The 19,095-nt window shown below is 48.5% G+C and overlaps 1 protein-coding gene across 5 annotated transcripts in view; it reads right to left on the reverse strand.

The window, feature by feature from the left end:
• Positions 1–19,095, reverse strand: part of Sarm (sterile alpha and armadillo motif) — a 56,717-nt gene that overhangs the window by 21,580 nt on the left and 16,042 nt on the right. For 4 of the 5 annotated variants that reach the window (XM_022086080.2, XM_022086079.2, XM_022086083.2 and 1 more), the window contains one exon: positions 13,841–13,909. In XM_022086080.2, the coding sequence (XP_021941772.1) occupies positions 13,841–13,909 (69 nt within the window). Of the gene's footprint in view, positions 1–5,212; positions 5,426–13,840; positions 13,910–19,095 lie in introns of those variants that run through there. The other variant, XM_022086081.2, reaches the window with a different exon arrangement.

The following is a 19,095-nucleotide window of genomic DNA, read 5'->3' on the forward strand; positions in this document are numbered from 1 at the left end:
GAATTACGCACAACTCCATACCACGAAATTTGTAAGTCATGGTTCGAGCGATCACGTGACAGACTTGAGCGATAAGTCTCTACACGTGGACTACTTATCTGAACTACCGCAGTAACGAGTGTCCATGTCCAAACGCGGAGTCAGCCGAAACACCCGACGTGATATGACGATGTTAAAATGGATCTAAAAGAAATGCAACGCGACGCTGTGGATCGGATCAATTTCTTTCGGGAACGGGTCCAGTGGCTGGCTCTTTGCAGACACGGCATTTAACTGCCTGCTTCTACACTACAAACGCAATTCATCTGCTCCTTACCAATCCCGGCCCAATGCCATATAAAACGTAATCAACAGCAGAGCGAAAGTTGTCTGCACGCGGTCCGTTGCTTGGCAACCGTCACCAAGATGCACCCGGGCCAGAAATAACAGAAGAATACAGCAATTTCGCTATTTGAGTACAGTCAGCGTCGCCAATAGAAGAGCTCTTGTCTCGGGCCTTGCACTAGCTTGCAACACTGCAGGCGTGCCATCAGGTGCAGATTACGTAGGTGTGCGCAGCGTTGCCACATCGCCTTGGCTGTCAAGCGTTCACTGAACTTTCTATAAATTTGTTTTAATTTGTTGCTCCTGGCTTACACTGGAATTTATTTCACAACCGAGGTACAGACACTTTCAAAAGTCCCTGCACAATTACAAAAGACAGTCGTCCGTAAAACTATTTCTGATTTTCGTAGTTTACTAATTTCGAGTCTACCCAACTTCACAGCACAGGAAGCTCTTTAATCATATTCATCACCGTGTTTACAAAAGTCCGTGGTCCAATCAGGACACGCGGGCTACAGCGCAGGTCCACCTACGTAGTTACATCCGCCACTGACGCCGAGGCTTCGAAATGCAACTTCGTAGTTCAGTTCACATCTTTCCCGCGCATGCTACATGCCACGCCCATCACATCCACCTAACAAGATCGCAGACATTGCAAAGCTCAGAAGATCGCCTGCAGTAAGCACTGTTCGTTCGCTACCGCCAGCACGAGGAAGCTGTGGTCCATTGACAAATCCCGTTTCTGCTATCCTCTTTGATTGGTAGTCGACAGGAGCCCATACTGAGAATAAAGCAATCTTTGTCCACCGAAATCGACCTCCTGCTCGCAGCTAGACACGAGAAGTCCGCGCGTTACGTAACGCCACCTCGACGTCACTTCCGTGGGCCGTCAGCGTTCGAGCTGACCCGACTTTTGAATGGGCTGAACTCGTTCATGCACTTGTGTCGTGAGTCACACAGCTTCACGCCTTGTAAATGAACTCAGCTGCTTTGTCCTCTAAGCAAATTAGGCCATTTTCATAATTTCATCTCCGCTTTTAGAACGCATCACAGACTTGCTCTTTGCAAGGCGTTCAACCCACGTTAAGAGAAATATCTTGCGCGCCCTCACCGTGAGATTAATTTTAACGAAATTCTCCCACGTCTCCGAAATGGTCTCGTCGCTTCAGAGTTCCCGACCAAAATGCCACCTACATTTACCGTTTCCTCCACGCGCTCTGCTGGTCTCTGTGTGAGGTGCGTCCTCGAGGAAGGGGCGAAGGCATCCGGATATCGAGACTGCGAGTTTGGTGGATGAGCAGTCGCGGACATCTGACGAGGTGTGGTCCTCCAGCAGGAGTGCTGAACGGGAAGTTTAAACAGGAAACCGAGTGACCATCATCGGCTTATGAAACGGGACATTCCTCATTGCAGTTAGTGGACCTGAACAGTGGAGTTGCTCTCCAATAGCCATCTCGGAGAAATGGCCGAGGACAGTCAAATGTAATAAGGAAGAACTGGGTTATCTCTCCTCGGTCTTCCCCATCTCCCACGTGTTGAGTCCAGTGCTGACATCCTAACCTTCGCCGACGTAGGATGTACAGAGGAATCAAAAATCCCTGCTGACGATTACAACACGGCACAACTTATTGAAGGAAGGTTTTGGTCCGGGTCACCCTGTACAAGCAACAGAATGCTACGTTCTTGTTTCTTTCTTTCTTTCTTTCTTTCTGGAGAATAGGATCCACTCGTCTCCATAGCAACACACCAGGCAGGCTCTTCCCTTGCTAACAAATCCATTAGCTCGGAGAACAGTCAAATCCCACTTGGGCCAGACTGACGTCAGAGAGGAGGCTATAAATACACTTCGTGAAGGGGAAAAGATCGCTCGCTACATGAGAACCCAAATTCGTGTACCCTTGGTCCAGAATGTGCGCGTTCCAAGCGACCAAGTATCGTCACTGGCCCGTAAAGTGTCCAACCATCGGCGTCTGATATCGGGAGTCGAAAATGCTGTTTTATAACGAGTGGCCGATTAGAATTTTGCCAGGGCTGAGTAACAAACGATTATTCGGTGTCTTGAAAGCGGCCGTGTTGGTACAGCACAACAGTGCTGCCAACCCAGCTTCTTCAGGCGCTATCGGTCGGTTAATTAGCTGCGAAACAACGCAACACGTGAGGACCCGCTCAGAACAGATCGTATTATCACAATGCATTGTACCACGTGACTCATTTCCAGTGAATCTTGTTCGGAACATTCCTCTGAAACGTCCTGAACTCTTTTCCGCTGCCAGCATTCGTACATGAACAATAAACGAACAGAAAGTCGCTGTCTTCTGGGTTGTAGCGCCGTGTAGTCTGGCAGAAGTTTAGCGACGTTTCAGAGGTGCCACTGCATCAGGTGGTTGTCTGTCTTGGGTCTTGAAATTCCGGCAAAGCGGACCTTTCGCTTACCCTGAGCACTGACACACTTGCGAAATGTGATGCAAGAGTCCGGCGGGTTTAAAAATAGACGCGAGAGTTACATACAACACGTCACGTCACATCAGCTGCAGACAGCAGTTACGGATTGGATGATGCTAGCAGCAGCCACTACTCTGCGTCGGAGCCCTTCAAACGACGCCAAAATACACCCGAAAACACAAAATGGACAACACAAACCTAGCCATTCCCCTCTCCAGGGAAATGAATTGCTTTCCGAGCCACGCAGATCGGAATTATTTCCATGAAAATGGAAAACTTTCCCGCTTTCCGAATTATCTCGGCCTAGAAAAGACCACGCACTCTTTCAGGCACTTCTTTGCGAGCTAAAATATAATGTCCGTGTCATTGAACTGTGTGCCTGCAACAAGGGCCTTTGAGGACCTCCAGTGTTTTCTCGTGTCACACTGACTGGCTCCTGGCAGGTCGGCGGGGTTTTCGCCAGCCACTCTCTTCGTGGCGCGGTACCAACACACACCGAGGTCCACGTGCGATTAAAGCCGGCTTAAGACCGTTAACGAAGACATAAGGAGAGCTTTCAATTCCGAGAACGCTTGCCCTCGCTCTCAGACGGCGGCCCTGGACCACGACATCCGAAAGAAACCACGTCAGATGAAGAGCCCACGCATTACACTTGAGGCTGCTGTCAAGGTATTTTTCCGCTGCGAAAGTTGTTCGACCGCGTGCAAGTCTCTCCCCGGGGTCCACAGCGCCGCGGTCCGAGGCACTCACACGCTCTCCGAACAGAACACAGCCTCGTTTTGCCGGTCCTGAGGACGAGGAAACTGCATGATGAGGAGCTTTATACACTTTGTGTCTTACCGACGACGCGAAATTATACGTCACGCATTTCCTGTACTGGAAGATAAAAATAACAGCGACCAACAGCTGATTTCCGAGGAAGTCGGATTCATTCACAGACACGCGTCACGCACTGGTACAGGAGCGGAGCGCCGAGGCACGTGTTAATAATACGCCGCCCCAGCGGAAACTGGTGGTTGCTCAGCTGTTCAGGGCTCTGACGAAAGCCGAAGGCAAACACAGAAAACAGTTCCTTCCCGACCAAACGTCGAGTTCTCGAAACGAACCCAAAACGAGACCAAATTTAAACGAATTTTAGGGATCGCAAGCTGCCAAAATTACGAACACGACGGAAAGACAACATCTGGCCCGTGTAAAAGCGTCGAACGATGACTGCAGATTTTTTCCAGCCGATTTGAGAACTCCTGCACTGCACAGTGAATGCGCGGGCAGGAACTGTAATGAATCAAACGGCGGACGACGTCGGACGAAGCGTCCCTGGCCTAATTTACACCTGAATCTGTGGCGCGACTCGAGTAAAACCGAAAGAAATCTCAGACATAAATGTTAAGGATAAATACGAGTAGTTGACTGGTTTTAATGTCAAGGTTCAACCAATTTACCAAGCACTAAATTAACCTTCAGTTCCAACGCAGACTATGGCCCGACAGCTATTTTTAGAAGCTGAAAGTCGCTCCGGTAATTCCAAACATTTTATACGTTCATCACCGTGTTCACATGAGCCCACCAAAAGACTGTACCCTGGACGAGGCCCACAAGGTTTCGTAGGGAGAGTGAAGATCTGGGAAGAATTATCGACGGAACCGCTGAACTGAGTCTGCCTGTCCGATAGCAAATCTGGTGTTGTTGGTCGAGGAAGGAGAGTGGCAAAGCCAGGACAAATATTTATAAATCTCGAGGACTCTTCAGGTCGGTCGGTCGGTCGGTCTTGCCCGTGCTAAATCCACTCGCTCGCTAAAGCAGAACTCGGATGTCGCATGGAGGGTGAGACTCCCGAGGCTTCAAGGACCTTCCAATTACTCGCTACGTAACCCCACTTTCATTTCACAAGGAATCTGAATAATAACTTAACAAATAACAATTACGTGTATACAAACGCAACAAAGGACTCGCAGGTACCGCTCTGTTAATTATTATGCAACACACAGAAACAAAATGGAAACTCGCCATCCGTCACATTCGGACTGTACAAATGTGATGTCATTTTGTGAGGTTACGAGGAAATACTATTTAAAAATATTGCAACATACCGAAATTTAGCGGGGAGGGGGGGAATAGTACGCATGTTATAATTATAATAATAAATGTCTGTGTGTCTGTACGGATTTTAAATCCTTGCAGTCAGTTGCATTCCTGGGAGGAGAGACCTTGATAATCTGATAGTCACTCAGCCTATGTTAAGAAATTATGAAGAATAGTTCACAACAGCCTTCCACTGGACCAGATTCCAGTTCACACCCTCACACAACATTTAAGATCCATTTTAATATCATCTTTCCACTCATGCACCCTCATAACTGTTCTCTTCCCTGGAGACTGTTCCGTCATCCCCCCGCCATGTAACTTTTAAACATCTGTCGACATTAACAACTAGGTCACCACTAACCTGCTGTTGATTCGGGAAGAACTCGTTGTTCGTTGGAGATGGCATATTTTCCTTGCTACAGCAGGAAAAGGTCGAAATTAACCAACACTGCAGATCGCACGCACGCACGCACTTCGCGGAGAGGCGCTGTAGCCTGAAGACTACACACACGCGTGGCGTCGTTACACCTTTATATGAGAGCGGGACCGTCATCGGCCCGTCCCAACCAATACCGGTGCTTAGGCTGCGGGTCGAGTCCCGACTTCTCGCAGATCTGACTCACTCCACTATTTCTGGACGGGTCCGTCGGCTATCCTCACCGGGCGCCTTGGCACGCGGTTCAGCGCGTCTCTTTCCCAATAAATTACATAAAGAGTCCCTCGCCGTCAGTCAGCGACACGATCGGGAAAATGACACTCGCCCAGACGTCAAATCGCGTTGTCGCGTCGGACGAGTAAAACCACGAAACTCAAAATCACAAACAACTGGACTCACATTAACGGAAGAAAACAGACTGTAACGATGAGATAGGTCGGACGTGTAGCACGCATGGGGGTAAGTCATACAATTGGAAGATCCAGTCACAGATGAGAAGATAATATTAAAATTGAGGGGAAGCTGTCGGGAAACAATTACGGACTGTGGCATTTCGCAGTGACACACGGCATTTGTCTTTATTTCTGCGTAAAGACAAGACACTGGACCGAAAATGGTAGTGTAAGCAGCCAGCCGGAAGCCCGAGTTCCTGCTGTCAGCTGTTTCCAGGTAAGGCGGTGATGACACGCGGTGTCTACGCCCCTGAGGCTCCCAGTTCGAGACCGCAACGATCACACGCGTAAGAGTAATTAATAGTGGCACTTACTTAAAAGTACCGCGAAGGACAGAACTTTACGGGCGACTGTCTGTGTGTCCAAATGAAAGCCAATTCACTATTTTCCCTGCGTCCATTTCTAGAGCCAGTCGTGAGCACGTCAGAAGATACAAACAAACAAACAAGACGGTCTTCTCCCGCGTAAATGAGAGACGTCACGTGTCGCAGAGTGAGACGGTTCCCACAGAGACAGAGAAGAGTAGGCAACCTGCAATCACACAATTCTGCCGGAGCCAGAAATGTCCAGAAATTAAAAGTTTCATAAACGTAACACGAATGAGGAGGTAATGTATGATGCAAAATCGTAGTAGCGAAAACCGAGACCTAGGCACAGAAACGCTCTGACAACCAATCTATGGTGTTCTCGGAAGTGGGAGATCGGGTGGGGGTGACACGGAAAAGTGGATGACCTACTGACCCGAACACCCTTCCAAAGCGGTCTTTATTGGGAATGGCGCCTGGCCGATTGTCTGGGCAAACACACCAGCGCAGCAGCAGTCAGAGTAAAACAAACACTGGCATGCACAAGCAGGTGAGGGACACACTGTCACTGCAGCCTCGCCGATGAATGCTTTCGGACAGCGACGTGACCTTCGTGCGAGCAGCACTCAGCCAGACGGAAATTGCAACGACCACAGCACTGAGGGGGAGTACTGGTGAACTCACGGAGGATTAGATGGGCGAGGCATGTAGCATGCATGGCACTGATAAGAAATGAGTAGAACATTTTAGCGAGAAAACTCGAAGGCACGGTAACTCTGTGACGTAAAGGAGATGATGATATTAAAAGGCGTAACAGAAATGGGACAACGGGGTGATAAGTGGATTCAGCTGGCTCCAGATAACGACTGTTGCGAACACGGTAGAGAACCTCTGACTTCCGGTATAATGTAGAGAAGTTCCTCACCACATGGACGACCACTCGTTTTTCAAAGAGGACTCCGCTCCACGGAGTTTGAGTCAAAACAATTCTTGATCAGCATTTCAGAGAAGCGTCGGTCAGTATTGTTCCTTCTTATTCGACTCCCTGAGAACCTGAAATTTCACCTTTGCACACTCGCGCTGATCTGTGCAAATGTTCAGCCCCGGCCATGCGACAACCCCTTCGTCATAAATCCTGCTGTCGTTTGTAAGGACGCAGGAGAAAGAAACTTGTCCGACGTCGGGAACCCGTTCTATTTCGATCCGCGGGCATCGAAACAGCCTTCAGATACCTGCCAACAGCGAGCCGGCGAGTGACCTCAGCAGCTGCGCTGCCAGAAATTGTGTGAATTCGCTTGCGTTGTGATTCTGCGATATTTGCCCGTCGCGAACAAAGCCAGTTAGCCTCAGTTCCGTCGGCGTCCTCGAGAAAGCTATTCGGAACAGCGAGGTGCACCCGACTGCAGGTTCTTCCTGCTGCAAGTCACGAGGCGGATCGACGGAATGAGAGGCTTCGAAGGCCACAGCGAACTGGGACGCCCGTTCACTTCGCCTCCGGGTACAGCCGAAGGCATAATTAAGCGGCGAGATGGTTGTGAACAGTTTTAGAGCGAGAGGTACGGAGGAAAACCTCAACCACCAACCGGTGTATCAATCCTGCGTTGGTTAGGGATCTCCAGAAAACGAAGTGCGACGTAACCAAACCTATCCTGCCCACGGATGGCATAAGGAGAAACTTCACGTAGCTGCGTCACGAGAAGACGCCAAACACAGTCGAGGAACGTCGCCAGAAACGGAATTGGAAAACCGACGCAGTGCGTCGCCATGCGTAAAACCGAGACCCCTTCAAGAGATACCATGTTCACCGCCCAACGTCCCGACGACCACATTTAGCATTGCGATCATCAAAACTACCTTGAAAAATAAATTTCAAAATCGACGCCTAGCATCGCGACGCTTAACTTCGCGATAGGTCCCAGAGACGCTATCCTCAATTCAGATGTGCTATGGACACCTTCGGAAGTAACGATGGAAAAAAATGACTCCAGGCGTCGCGACGCCCAACGTCGGTACTACGTCATAACACCTATAATACGTGGAAAAACCGATGCTGAGCGTCGCATCCACTTTATGCCCCATTGCACGCCATATTTGAAGGAAACGACACGCCACCGGAAAACCGACGCCGATAGCATCGACGTCCTCACTCGTGAAGACAATAGACGCCAAACATAGCCCAAGTAAGCGTCGGATATTCAGCTCAGAAACGCTATAAATACGACCTAACTCAACCTTAACGTTAATAACGTGCCCTCTCCTCCCTTCTCACCAATTGGGGTCGTGGCCTATTCTGAGGCAGTATCCGAACATCGAAACCGCAGACTCCAGACGCACACCACGTGGATGATCGGGTGGCGTCCGTGAATTGGTCTTGTTCACCGGATTCTTTCTTCGTTTACTCGAAAAGTAAATTTAACTTGGACGGCAGCCACCGAGTCCGAATGACGAAGCAACGACGGACAGACGGACGAACTACGTCGCTCACACAGGAAACCGCGGACGCCACAAACGACTGAACGAAAGGACTAAACCGACGACGGGTCCGAGCGTGTAACGGCAATCAGCAGTCGGAGACGCCCCGAAGTTTGAGCGCAATTCCCTTCCGTGTATCCCAGAGCCCAAGCCTCTCTGAATCGGACGTTTCCGAAGACCTCGTGACGTATCGTTTATCGTAATGAAGGCCAATGAATCTCTCCCGGATCAACCTCACTGTGTAAACAGTGATAGCTGGACGATAGTGACGTCATTTGTATTTTAAAGAGCACGGCTATCTCTTGGAATACGAATTTAAGTAATGCAAATCGGCTTACATAACTGCATGAGTCACAGCGAGAGGACAACGTTGACTAGGTTTAAAATTAGCACAGACGGAGAACCGCATCACGAACCAGCTGTTTTCTTGGATGAGCTCTGTTCTCTGAAACGCGTGACGTCACCTGCTTTGTTTCTGGAACTGTGCAAACTCATTGGGGGCCAGTGCGAAAATTCACATAAAAATAGATCGAGGCGCAGAGAGGAAGTCTCTGATGTTGCTAGGAAACGCACGGCTCAGGATGATTCCTGCACGTACGTAAAATACGAACTTCGGAGAATTTAACAGACTGACATTTCCCGAAGCACGACGAAGAAATGTCAAAGAACGAAGTGGAATTTTAATCTGGCTCACGGAAGGATCCACTAGCATCTGTGAAGACACCTTCTGGTGCCACAAAAAACATTTAATTTGTTAGCCACGTGAGCTACTATCAGCTTATCAGGAAAACCTCTGGTCAATTGAGTTAATTAACGCAAACGTCCGAACGATACAACACGCGCCTGCGTACAAATCACGAAGACACGAGCGCCGCTGAATGAGAGCGTGCCGTCAGTCACGTTGTTTGCCTTGGAGTGCTTCGGCGCCGACGGTCCCATGAATGGAGACTTACTACTGGCTGACTCTTCTATTGAACTCGAAGGTTAAGAGCCCGGCACAGAGCCAGATGAATCCACAGTCTCCCTACTTCTTTGAGATACTTTTTTCAAAAAATCTTCCGATTTGCGTGTCTTCTCCCTCGAGCGTTTCTCTATCCAATGCGTTCTACGTACTTCCTTGGTTTCATATTTACGTCAAAATTCCTACGCACTCGCCCCCAAGTTCTTCCTGCTGCTGTAGTCAGGTAAAACCGCCCTTTGTACGACACTTCGAGAATACAGAGCCGAAAGAACGAGTTATGCAAATTAAGAGGAACACACGCCTTGGCGACGTACGTGTGCAGCTGTTCTCATAAGAGACACGTGACACGGACTGCACAGCAGCGAAGTGTTGACCTCGCGATGGGCCGTCGCTTCTATTCGAAGCACGAGGTCACGAGAAACGAGACGCATTCGACTGTTGCCAGTGCTCGCTCTGCCCGGAGTCAGGTCTTCTGCACGACACGGAAACGTCGACTATCACGGAGAGGACGTGGGGTTGAAGACGACCGAAAACAGCAACTCTATTGGTTATTACGTCAAGCACGAGCGGTAAAACTTTGCATTCCCCCAGGATGCAGGTTATCGCTAACCACACTCGAAAAACGTTCGGTGTGAGTGATTATCGAACACGCACGTATCAACTACTTGTTATGTATCTCCTGTTCTTTGGCCTTCACGATGATGCTCTCTCTCTCTCTCTCTCTCGTCTTGACTTAGGTCCAGACGTAGTTCTCGTTTCTGCCAGCAGAGGATCCAAACATGTACAGCTAGCGACGCCACACAAGTCCATCGCGAACTAGTAAATCCATTTCGTCAGTAGGGCACGTGAATTCCGCGTCTAATTATAGGCGGGACGAAGCATTGACGGCAGTGGATGATTGTGTTCGATGCGTGTCTGCCCCTATCACGTCGGGGATTCACAACGAATTCAAAGTGCAATGATTACTGGCGTCGAGACGGAAGTCGACGCAGGCAACTCTTAAACTACACAGAGACAAATTAACGAAAGCCGGAAATATGATCCATTCGATTTCTGTCCACGAATCCGACGTCGGTGAACCGAGAATCGAAAGAAAAATTTGAAAGGATTCGGTGTTCATGGCCTTATCAAAAACATCCATCTTCTACTTAGTGCCTAAATTCAGTCCTAAAATGTCTGTCACACTTTCTCCTAGACAAAGACTGATTTAAACATTAATTAATTAATTGAGTCACTGGAAAATATTTCTAGAAATGACGTCTTATGTATTTATTAGTAACTAACACATTTAACCCTTTAAAATCCACATGGGCCATCCGCTTTAACAACGAGCAATGATGCATTTCGTCCGCACGGTGAATTTGCGGCTTTCATATTATTCTCAGAATAAACAGAATTCTGTTTTCTTTGCGGTACGGAAATAAACGGGAACAAAAGAACTGATCTTTAAAAAAAAACACTTCTGTAAATCGATCTGAATTCTAAGCCGGCAGCTTATTTTATTTTGGTTAGGTGCTATTTATAAGTGCGAATTGTGTTAGACAATTATGAACCAGAATTTAAATTCGCCGTATGACGTTTAGTGTAGACCTCCAATACCAAAATTTAATCGAAATTCGTTGTGTAATTTCAGATAAGATACATCCGTCCCAAATAATCTGGCACGACCCCAATTTGCGCCTAAGAATGCTCTGATGGGGATGCCCGCCCGCTTTTATGGCAAAGCCGGAAGATGGAGCACGTGATGGTATTTTAAAACAACCGCCCGCATCAATCAGCTGGTCCTTTGGTACGCAGGGGTTTCCAAATTTCCATTTCATGACGACATGGCTTACCCCTGCGATTTCGTGTTACGAATAACGTGTTCTGTCAATCGAACGTCGTCGAAGTGAGTTTCGCTTCGTTTATCTGCGTTCTGGAAACGGCTCAGGGGCACTGGGTTGCAAAACAGCACAGAAAAGAACGGACGACGCAGATAACACAGACGGAGAAGTTACGACAACCCTAACGCCTAACTTCCTTCTGCAGACTGCCGTCTCCTACCTATTTATTTCTGGTCGTCAATGATGGAAGTTTTCTGAAGATAATCGGACGCTACTGGACAAAATGTTTATCGTCTCACTCGGAACACGTTTTGTCTTGTTCTTGGACAAACAAAATCCAACACTTGGCGCCACTTTCCTGGTCTCTTTTCTTTACGTCAGTGTTACAGCAGGATGACTCCAAGGCGACCTGAGGTTCGCGGCTCTCATCCTGCCTCAGGCCCACCACAGCATCAACAGCCGCGAACCGTCAGATCGGCGCTTGCTCAAGACACAAAGGACGCCTTCGAACACTTCATGCCTCGTCCGATGACGGCGTCCTTCGTCCTTACGAAGGCAGACGCCGACAGATCGAGCGGTTCCCGCGATCTGTAGATCCATCCATCCTCCGAAACGCCGTGATGTAAACAATCTCTTTTCGCCAGTCTTCACTTCACGTAACGCCTTCACCAGAGAACGCGGATTGGATTCAAGTGGCTCAGGACAAGGTCCAGTGGCGAGCTGTCGTGAACACGGTGATGAACCTTCGGGTTAAATACGAAGCGGGTGATTTTGTTGACCAGCTGAGCTACTATCGGCTCCTCGCGCAAGACTTCCTTTGCGTGTCCCGTGGTCTGATCGTTGCGGAACCATATTAAGTGTGCCAGACTGCGTAAGAATAGCCCAGGCCAAGGAACACAGACGGACGGACAGAGCTGCTATGGGCTGGACCACTCGTTCACCTTCATCTTCAATCTGACGCGCACTTTCGCTGCTCCAAGTCTCGTGAAATGAGGTACACCCGAGTTCCACATTCATTCACCGGGTTCTAGTCTGTGTTTTTGCGGACAGCAACCTAACCTAACTAAATCCTATTTGACTGCACCGCCCACCGCCTAAGAGCCAATGGATTGTGAAACTTAGCGCTTTCATTCAGTCTAGAAATTACAGTATTACATAACTGACTTCAGGGAGCAGAGTCGAGGTTGTGAAATTACCAGTGACTACAGCGCAGTTATTACAACCTCGATACAAGATATTTGAGATTGCACGACATTAAATTAAGCAACACTTTTATTAATTTTTTGATAAAAGTGCACGGCTCGGTGAATACAAACGCCAGTCTGTAACTTCTTTCTAAAAGGGATCTTGAACAGAGTAGCCCGTGGCCCACCCAACGAGAAGGGAACGTCGACTGCGAGCCTTTCTTTATAGCATCCCCATCGAGCAACCACGTCAAGACCACGGCCCCCTCATCCAAACTCTTACTTACTCAGGATTTACGATCATTTTCCCACTACGCAACCAAATTTCTGGCGCCAGACAACGCGCCCTGAGCTCGAACGGAGGACAAAGCGGGCCCTTCAGTAATAGTTCGTGTCCCTTGCAAGCGGTTTCTCGACACAGTGTCACAAAACAGACCGAGCTCTTCGCCGTGATGATGGAAGCGGCAAGGACCTCCGAAACGTCGGCAAATTTCTACCAGACCACATGGCGCAAGGCACAACCATCTTCAGACTCACCGCCGTGAGAGCCCCACGTCTTACTTAGCGCACTGACAGTGTATTAACGCCTTCCCAATTCCACTTCGCCCCCCCGCAGTGGGGCATGAAACAGCCTCACGCCCGCTCAACGGAATTGGCTTCAATGAGCTGACCAAATACGGACTTGGAGGTGGGGAATCCTCACGTGGCGTCTGCAAAACGCTGTCCGGTTAGGCCACAGGAGGAAGTGAAAAGCTTCAATGAGATGTTAATCCACGATCAAAATATTGCAGAGTCATCCTTGAGGAGCTGGCAGTAGCTGAGCTTGCCAATAAACCCTTCGACTACCACGCGACCGAAACGTCCATTACAACCCAAAACCGTGCCACAAGACTTCGGTCCACTATCTGCACCCCACTCCTTCAATATCCCCCCAGGTATGACCTGGTCTCCTCCCACCTCAGCCAACTTCATTTCGTAATCGTAACAACGTCTGCTGAAGGGAACAGATTACGAAGTTCAACACCGTGTAATTTTCTCTAGTCCCGTCTCACTCAGCACCTCACAGCAGCTCCGACTCCGGATAAGAGAGCGACTATCAGTTTATCGAGGAACCCTGTGCTCCGTGGAGCGTCGATTCGCTCGTGGGATGGGCACGGAACCAGTTCTCAGTTCTTGCCGCCGGCTGCTGAAATCTTTTAAGCATTAAGTTTACTTTGAGACAGCGTTGCCACACTGCAGGCAACAAATAAACACACAGCAGCCACGGGGTTTGCGACTATAGACAGCCCATCTTTCTAAATAACGATGGAGCAACTCGTGTCTTCGGCAAGGAAAATTCACAGTTCGGGTACTCACCACGTGTCCTCCGGTGTTCGGCAGGTGGCGGTGAAACCCGGCGCCAGGTTTCGCTGCGCCGCTGTTCGTCTGCAAGGACACAAAATAACCAGAGATGAAGCGGATGCGACGACGAGGCGATCCAGCTGTGCGCCCGGAAGGGGCCAATTGGAAAGCGAATTGTCATCAGCGTACAAAGTAGCTGGCAAAATTATCCGGGTGCTCATAATCCACGACCAGTCGACATTTTACACCAAAGTCTCGTTTTCTTGACTTGAACATAAATTCGAGACAGAGAGCCAGAATTAAGGGCCGGTGATTGCTCAACGCGTGCAGTAACCGGGAGAAAACTGTGCGTGTCGCCTACGTCACTCAATACGACCTTGCGGATAGAATTTATACAAAAGCTTACGCGATGCAAACCAAAGACAGTATCGGCAAGCTACAAAATACTGCCGCAACTCAAGCTCGGAGTTATTTTGCATGTAACTTGCTTAACCAAATACGCTACGGGATGATCAATAGGTTCATTACAGTATTCACAACAGCTGGGCCACTGAACACAATCCTGAGGCAGCTGAATCCATTCCACGTCCTGTTTCCTCAAGACTTATCTTACTGTTTCGCTGTCATCCACTCCTAGGTCTACCAAATGCCCTGTTTCCTTCAGATCTTCCGACCAAAAATGTCATGCATTCCTCATCCTCCGTGACTTGGTCATGGCGCTCCCCGTTTCGAAAGTTCTCTCTGTTCGGGTCAGCATCCTTGTACTCAAGCTCCGTCCAGAAGGTCGATGGAACTCTGGCCGGTTGGTCTTAATCCAGTGACCAGAGCTCTTCGGTTCTTCAGTCAACGGAGGTCAATGTCAGTCAGCCGACACCGTTACGCCAATGCGCGCCCATCCTGAGTGACTCACGCACCGCAAGACACTGCTCTGTACGGAGCACAAAGATTTAACTAACAAACTGCATGGAGCACGGTCCTTGACAATCCGAGAAGAACTCAACACGTCGACCATTATTCTGCTCTCATGGAACCGGAAGGTTTATCACCGTGGCCACAAGAACTCGCCACTGGGCCACGTGCTAAGGAACACGAATCCAGTTCACACCCTATTACGACAGATTAATATTAATGTTATCATTCCATCTACCACCAGGTGTGCCAAGAGGTCTCTTCCATTCACGTTTTCAGATACTGATCGAACCCCTGTGAAGATACGTATTTAGGATTAATCCTCTGTAAGCAATGGTAACTATATGCACCACCTGCTTCTCCGTCTAGATAAAGTGTTTTTGTGACAGTGACGTATGTCTTTTTGTGGCTAGAACGAAATTATTAAATATTATCCGGATGAGATCTGACCTCTGTGAAGAATGAAGGGGAATCCAGACAAGCCCGCCGATTAGTTCGCTAATTGTCTGAAGCGCCAAAGACGCAATCGCCACTTCAGTCAGCTGCTGTGCTTAAACCTATCTTCCAAATGGCAAATCGGGTATGAACAACGCGCTTCCTCTACTGACAGATCTGTCACGTTTCAATCATAACACGCGATAAGGCTGAGATCAATAAGTGATCATTAAATATTCCGTCAATCAAAGTTTATGACAGACTCAATAATATGCTGTCCCGATAAAACAGAACTGGACTTCAGGAATTCGCCCCAGAATTCCCGTCTTCACACAAAGAACTTCGTTTGTCCATCAACAGATTCTATCAACTTGTATGCTCCGGGGGGGGGGGGGGGGGGTGATCAGGTACAAGGACCTTCAGACGTCCAGCACATGCAGCAAGAACGGCGTTATACGCAAATCTGTAGCGAAGACCTAGACGTAATAATATTAAAATGTGATACAGAAATGTGATGTGAACTTGGTTCAACTGGTTTGTGACAGGGTGTGGCGGCGAGCCCTTATGAACCTCAGGGTCCCATAGAAGAGCCCATGCTGCATAACCTTAATTTATTAGTAGCCTTAATACGCTGACTAATATTTAAAATTTAACGAGGGGCATATTTTAAGTCTCAACAAATAATCCTCGATGATTAGTTTCAGTGAAATCCAATAGAACCGATCAGTCAATCAATCCTTCGAGATTACATAGAGTCGTGGAAATCCATTTGAGTCTGTCTGGTGGACTAACTCCTCAGAGGCCATCTTATGTTGATGTTTACTCACATCCGCGGCAATTAGCAAAGTGACGGTCCAGCGAGAACCGTCTACCACCACCACGAGCCGCGGAGACATCCCTTCCGTTACAAACTAACAAACAAAAGCGAGGGCCCTCCCCCCCCTCCAGTGCCAGGCACTGCCCGTCCACTGCGATGCAACGAAGACTGGATGAACGCGTCATTCAATTATCTCCGCGGCACTGAATTGGTTTAATGAAACTTGGCTGACAGACGAAAGACAAGATGGCTGGAATGCGTTCCCGGGACGTCACTAGCCACGGGAAATAATTGGGTTCGTTTGATTCTTACTGGAAGACGTTCTGTGATGCTCCTAACCAACAGAGCACACATTCCTCGTGCGTACGGCAAAGTAGAAAACGTGTTGGCGCCTGATCCTCACAAATTCTTAGGTTCGGTTAACACACCCAATGCAAATACGTACACAATTTGAACCAATAAGATGTTCAGAGACAAACCTCGGGGCATCCAGTCCGTCCCGCCCGCCCACCTCGTCTCGGGACTTGAACACTTCCTGCATAGGACACGGTCGCCGATCGTGTCAGATGCAACACCCCGGGAGACGAGGATGCCAGCGACGAGCTGCCTACGCGTTGACCAGAGGACGATATTAAAAATACATCTTAAATAGGATGTGGACCGGACTAAGCTGGCTGGAATTTAGACCAGCACACAGCAGGTCACTCGGGCCAAGGAGCAGCCATGTTGAAGGGGTCAAAGTGCAACCGTAGAATGCAGTCTCTTACAAAAGAAAATAAGACGAAACAAATATAGACTTCTAGTTTAGAGGGAGATTTTAATGCTGGGGTAGAGAGGAGAACAGGAAGACATTTTGGCTGTCTTATTACGGTTTTCGAGATAAACTAACAAACCAACCAAGCAGCGCAGTCTTTCTTACAAAACTTGTATTGCAGTTAACTGAACTTCCCGTCTCTTATGGATCTCGGAGCTTCATTCAGAAATCCACCCTGGACTCTATCCTGTCCGCCCTCTCAAATCCTATTTAAAATCCATTTCGGCGTCTCTTTACTTCTTCCGACTACAATATTGGCGATTGAATATCACAGTCCCGATACGTGCTACATTCCACGCCCATCCAACTCTCCTTGATTTTATATGGCGAAGAGCGCAAATTTCTAAGCTTCTCCGTATTCATCCTATCTCTCTCGCTCTCTCTTGGGTGCACAGAGTTTAAACGCATTAAAACAGAGGACAATCAACAGGGTCCGCACGAGCGCCACAGCGTCAAAACATGCGAACCTCAGGAATTACGTACAACCTGAAATTGTTGTTACGTTGTGTAGTTCGATGACTCTGAGCGCATTCTCCGTGTTTTGCTGACGAAATGAAGCAGCTGCCACAACGCAAGCTCGCAAGAGCCGAGGTCAACGGTCACAGCCATCAGAACGCAACGAGGACACACAAAAATGCGCGAAATTTGAAGAGGAAAAACTGGAAAATACTTGGCGGGCCGAGCGTACGCGGAAGGACAGTAGGAGATAGAAGTGATGAAGATGGGTGAGGTAAAATGAGAGGAGAGAATAGGGAGGAGAAGACAGTGGCCGCGGGGTCAACGCATGGTTCAGAGACGTCGCTAATTTGCGATAATTACTGATCTGTTGGCAGGTTTTCGTTTCTGACAAATAGGCAACTGGATAAGGCATTCGTATTCAGCGCGTTACGACACGAGAACAGGATTCGACCGCCCTCATAAATGTTACTCCCAAGTGAAGTGACTTTTCCCTGTTCGCGAGGTTGCGAAATATTTCTCGTAACTGTACCCACCGGCCTTTTTAAACTTTCCTCGCTTTTCTTTTCCGAGAAAGATTAAACAATCTTGCATAATCTTAAAACTTTGGTATGTCGTAAACAACTGACTAGCGACTGCGTGCAAACAAAACTGAAACCATTACCCAACATTCCATGCGGCATTTTATTCTTAGGACACGACGAACTTGTACTTTTAACGCCATTAGAAACTGGCAAAGTTACACTAAACACTTAAAGTAAACTACTCCGAAAGTAAACTACTTAAGACACATTTCTATAGAAGCGCCAATCAAAAACGCCTTGTGACAAGTTAAGGTGGAACTGTACCATGGCTAGTGGCAGGATAACATTAAACTCAATCTTAAAGACGTGGAATGTGAAGTTGTGAAACAGATTCAAATGACTCAGTACAGTGCCCAGTGGCGGGCGTTTCTGGCCACGTTAACGACATTTCGGGCTCCGAAAGCGCAGGGATTATCTCGACCAGCTGAGAACTTTTTCTCAATGAACAACTGTCGTGCGCAAAAGACAGCACAACTCTTTAGTGGCCAGTACAGTTCTCGCCAACAGCGGGGACTCCATTCTGCAAATGGAGCTTCCATACAACGGCCCAGCTGTTGAAACAAACATCTGTTCGTAACTCTGACATTTGTGGGACAGACACGTGGGCCCCATATTCGGCTCGGGAAACGTTCCTTGTTGTTGTTCGGGGTTTCTATCGTCAGCTTATAATTTAAGTTCGGACCTCGACAAAGTCAAGTCAACAAAACCTGTCAGACGTCGAGGCTGCGTCAAAGGCCAGTGCGCCTCCCCCTCCCCCCTCTGCTCCCGTGCTCTAATGACGCAAATTCGACCGTCATGCCCCGCAGCATTTAAACAGACACCGTCCTGAGAATCTAACAGTCGCTCAGCTAGCCAATAAATTGCCCACGTTTTATAGAACCCTACGATTCAGCCACCAGACTTCATCTTAATTGTGTCATCCCATCTACGCCTAGGTCTTGCAAGTGGTGTTTTCCTCTTGCCGTCCTTTGGGCGAGGCGAGGCCCTTCGGCATCCCTTGGACTAAAATACACCTCAAGCGCCCAAGAAACACAACGTAAACCACATTAATGTGATTTAATTTCACTCCAATCCCAACACAGAGACGAGAAAACTCCACCTACACGGCTTGGCGCCAAGCTAACAATTTTCCTTGTTTCCTTACACAAGCCTTAGGGAGGGGCCTTCGCCCCGTGAGTTCTGAACGTCCATCCCACCGCCACATTTCACATCGCTCCGCTGGTTAAAAACCCCCACAACAAACGAGACGATCGGG

Source organism: Zootermopsis nevadensis, unplaced genomic scaffold, assembly GCF_977971745.1.
Source record: "Zootermopsis nevadensis isolate Lab colony 2312 unplaced genomic scaffold, Znev_1.0 Znev_ptg000015l, whole genome shotgun sequence".
Taxonomy (NCBI): domain Eukaryota; kingdom Metazoa; phylum Arthropoda; class Insecta; order Blattodea; family Termopsidae; genus Zootermopsis; species Zootermopsis nevadensis.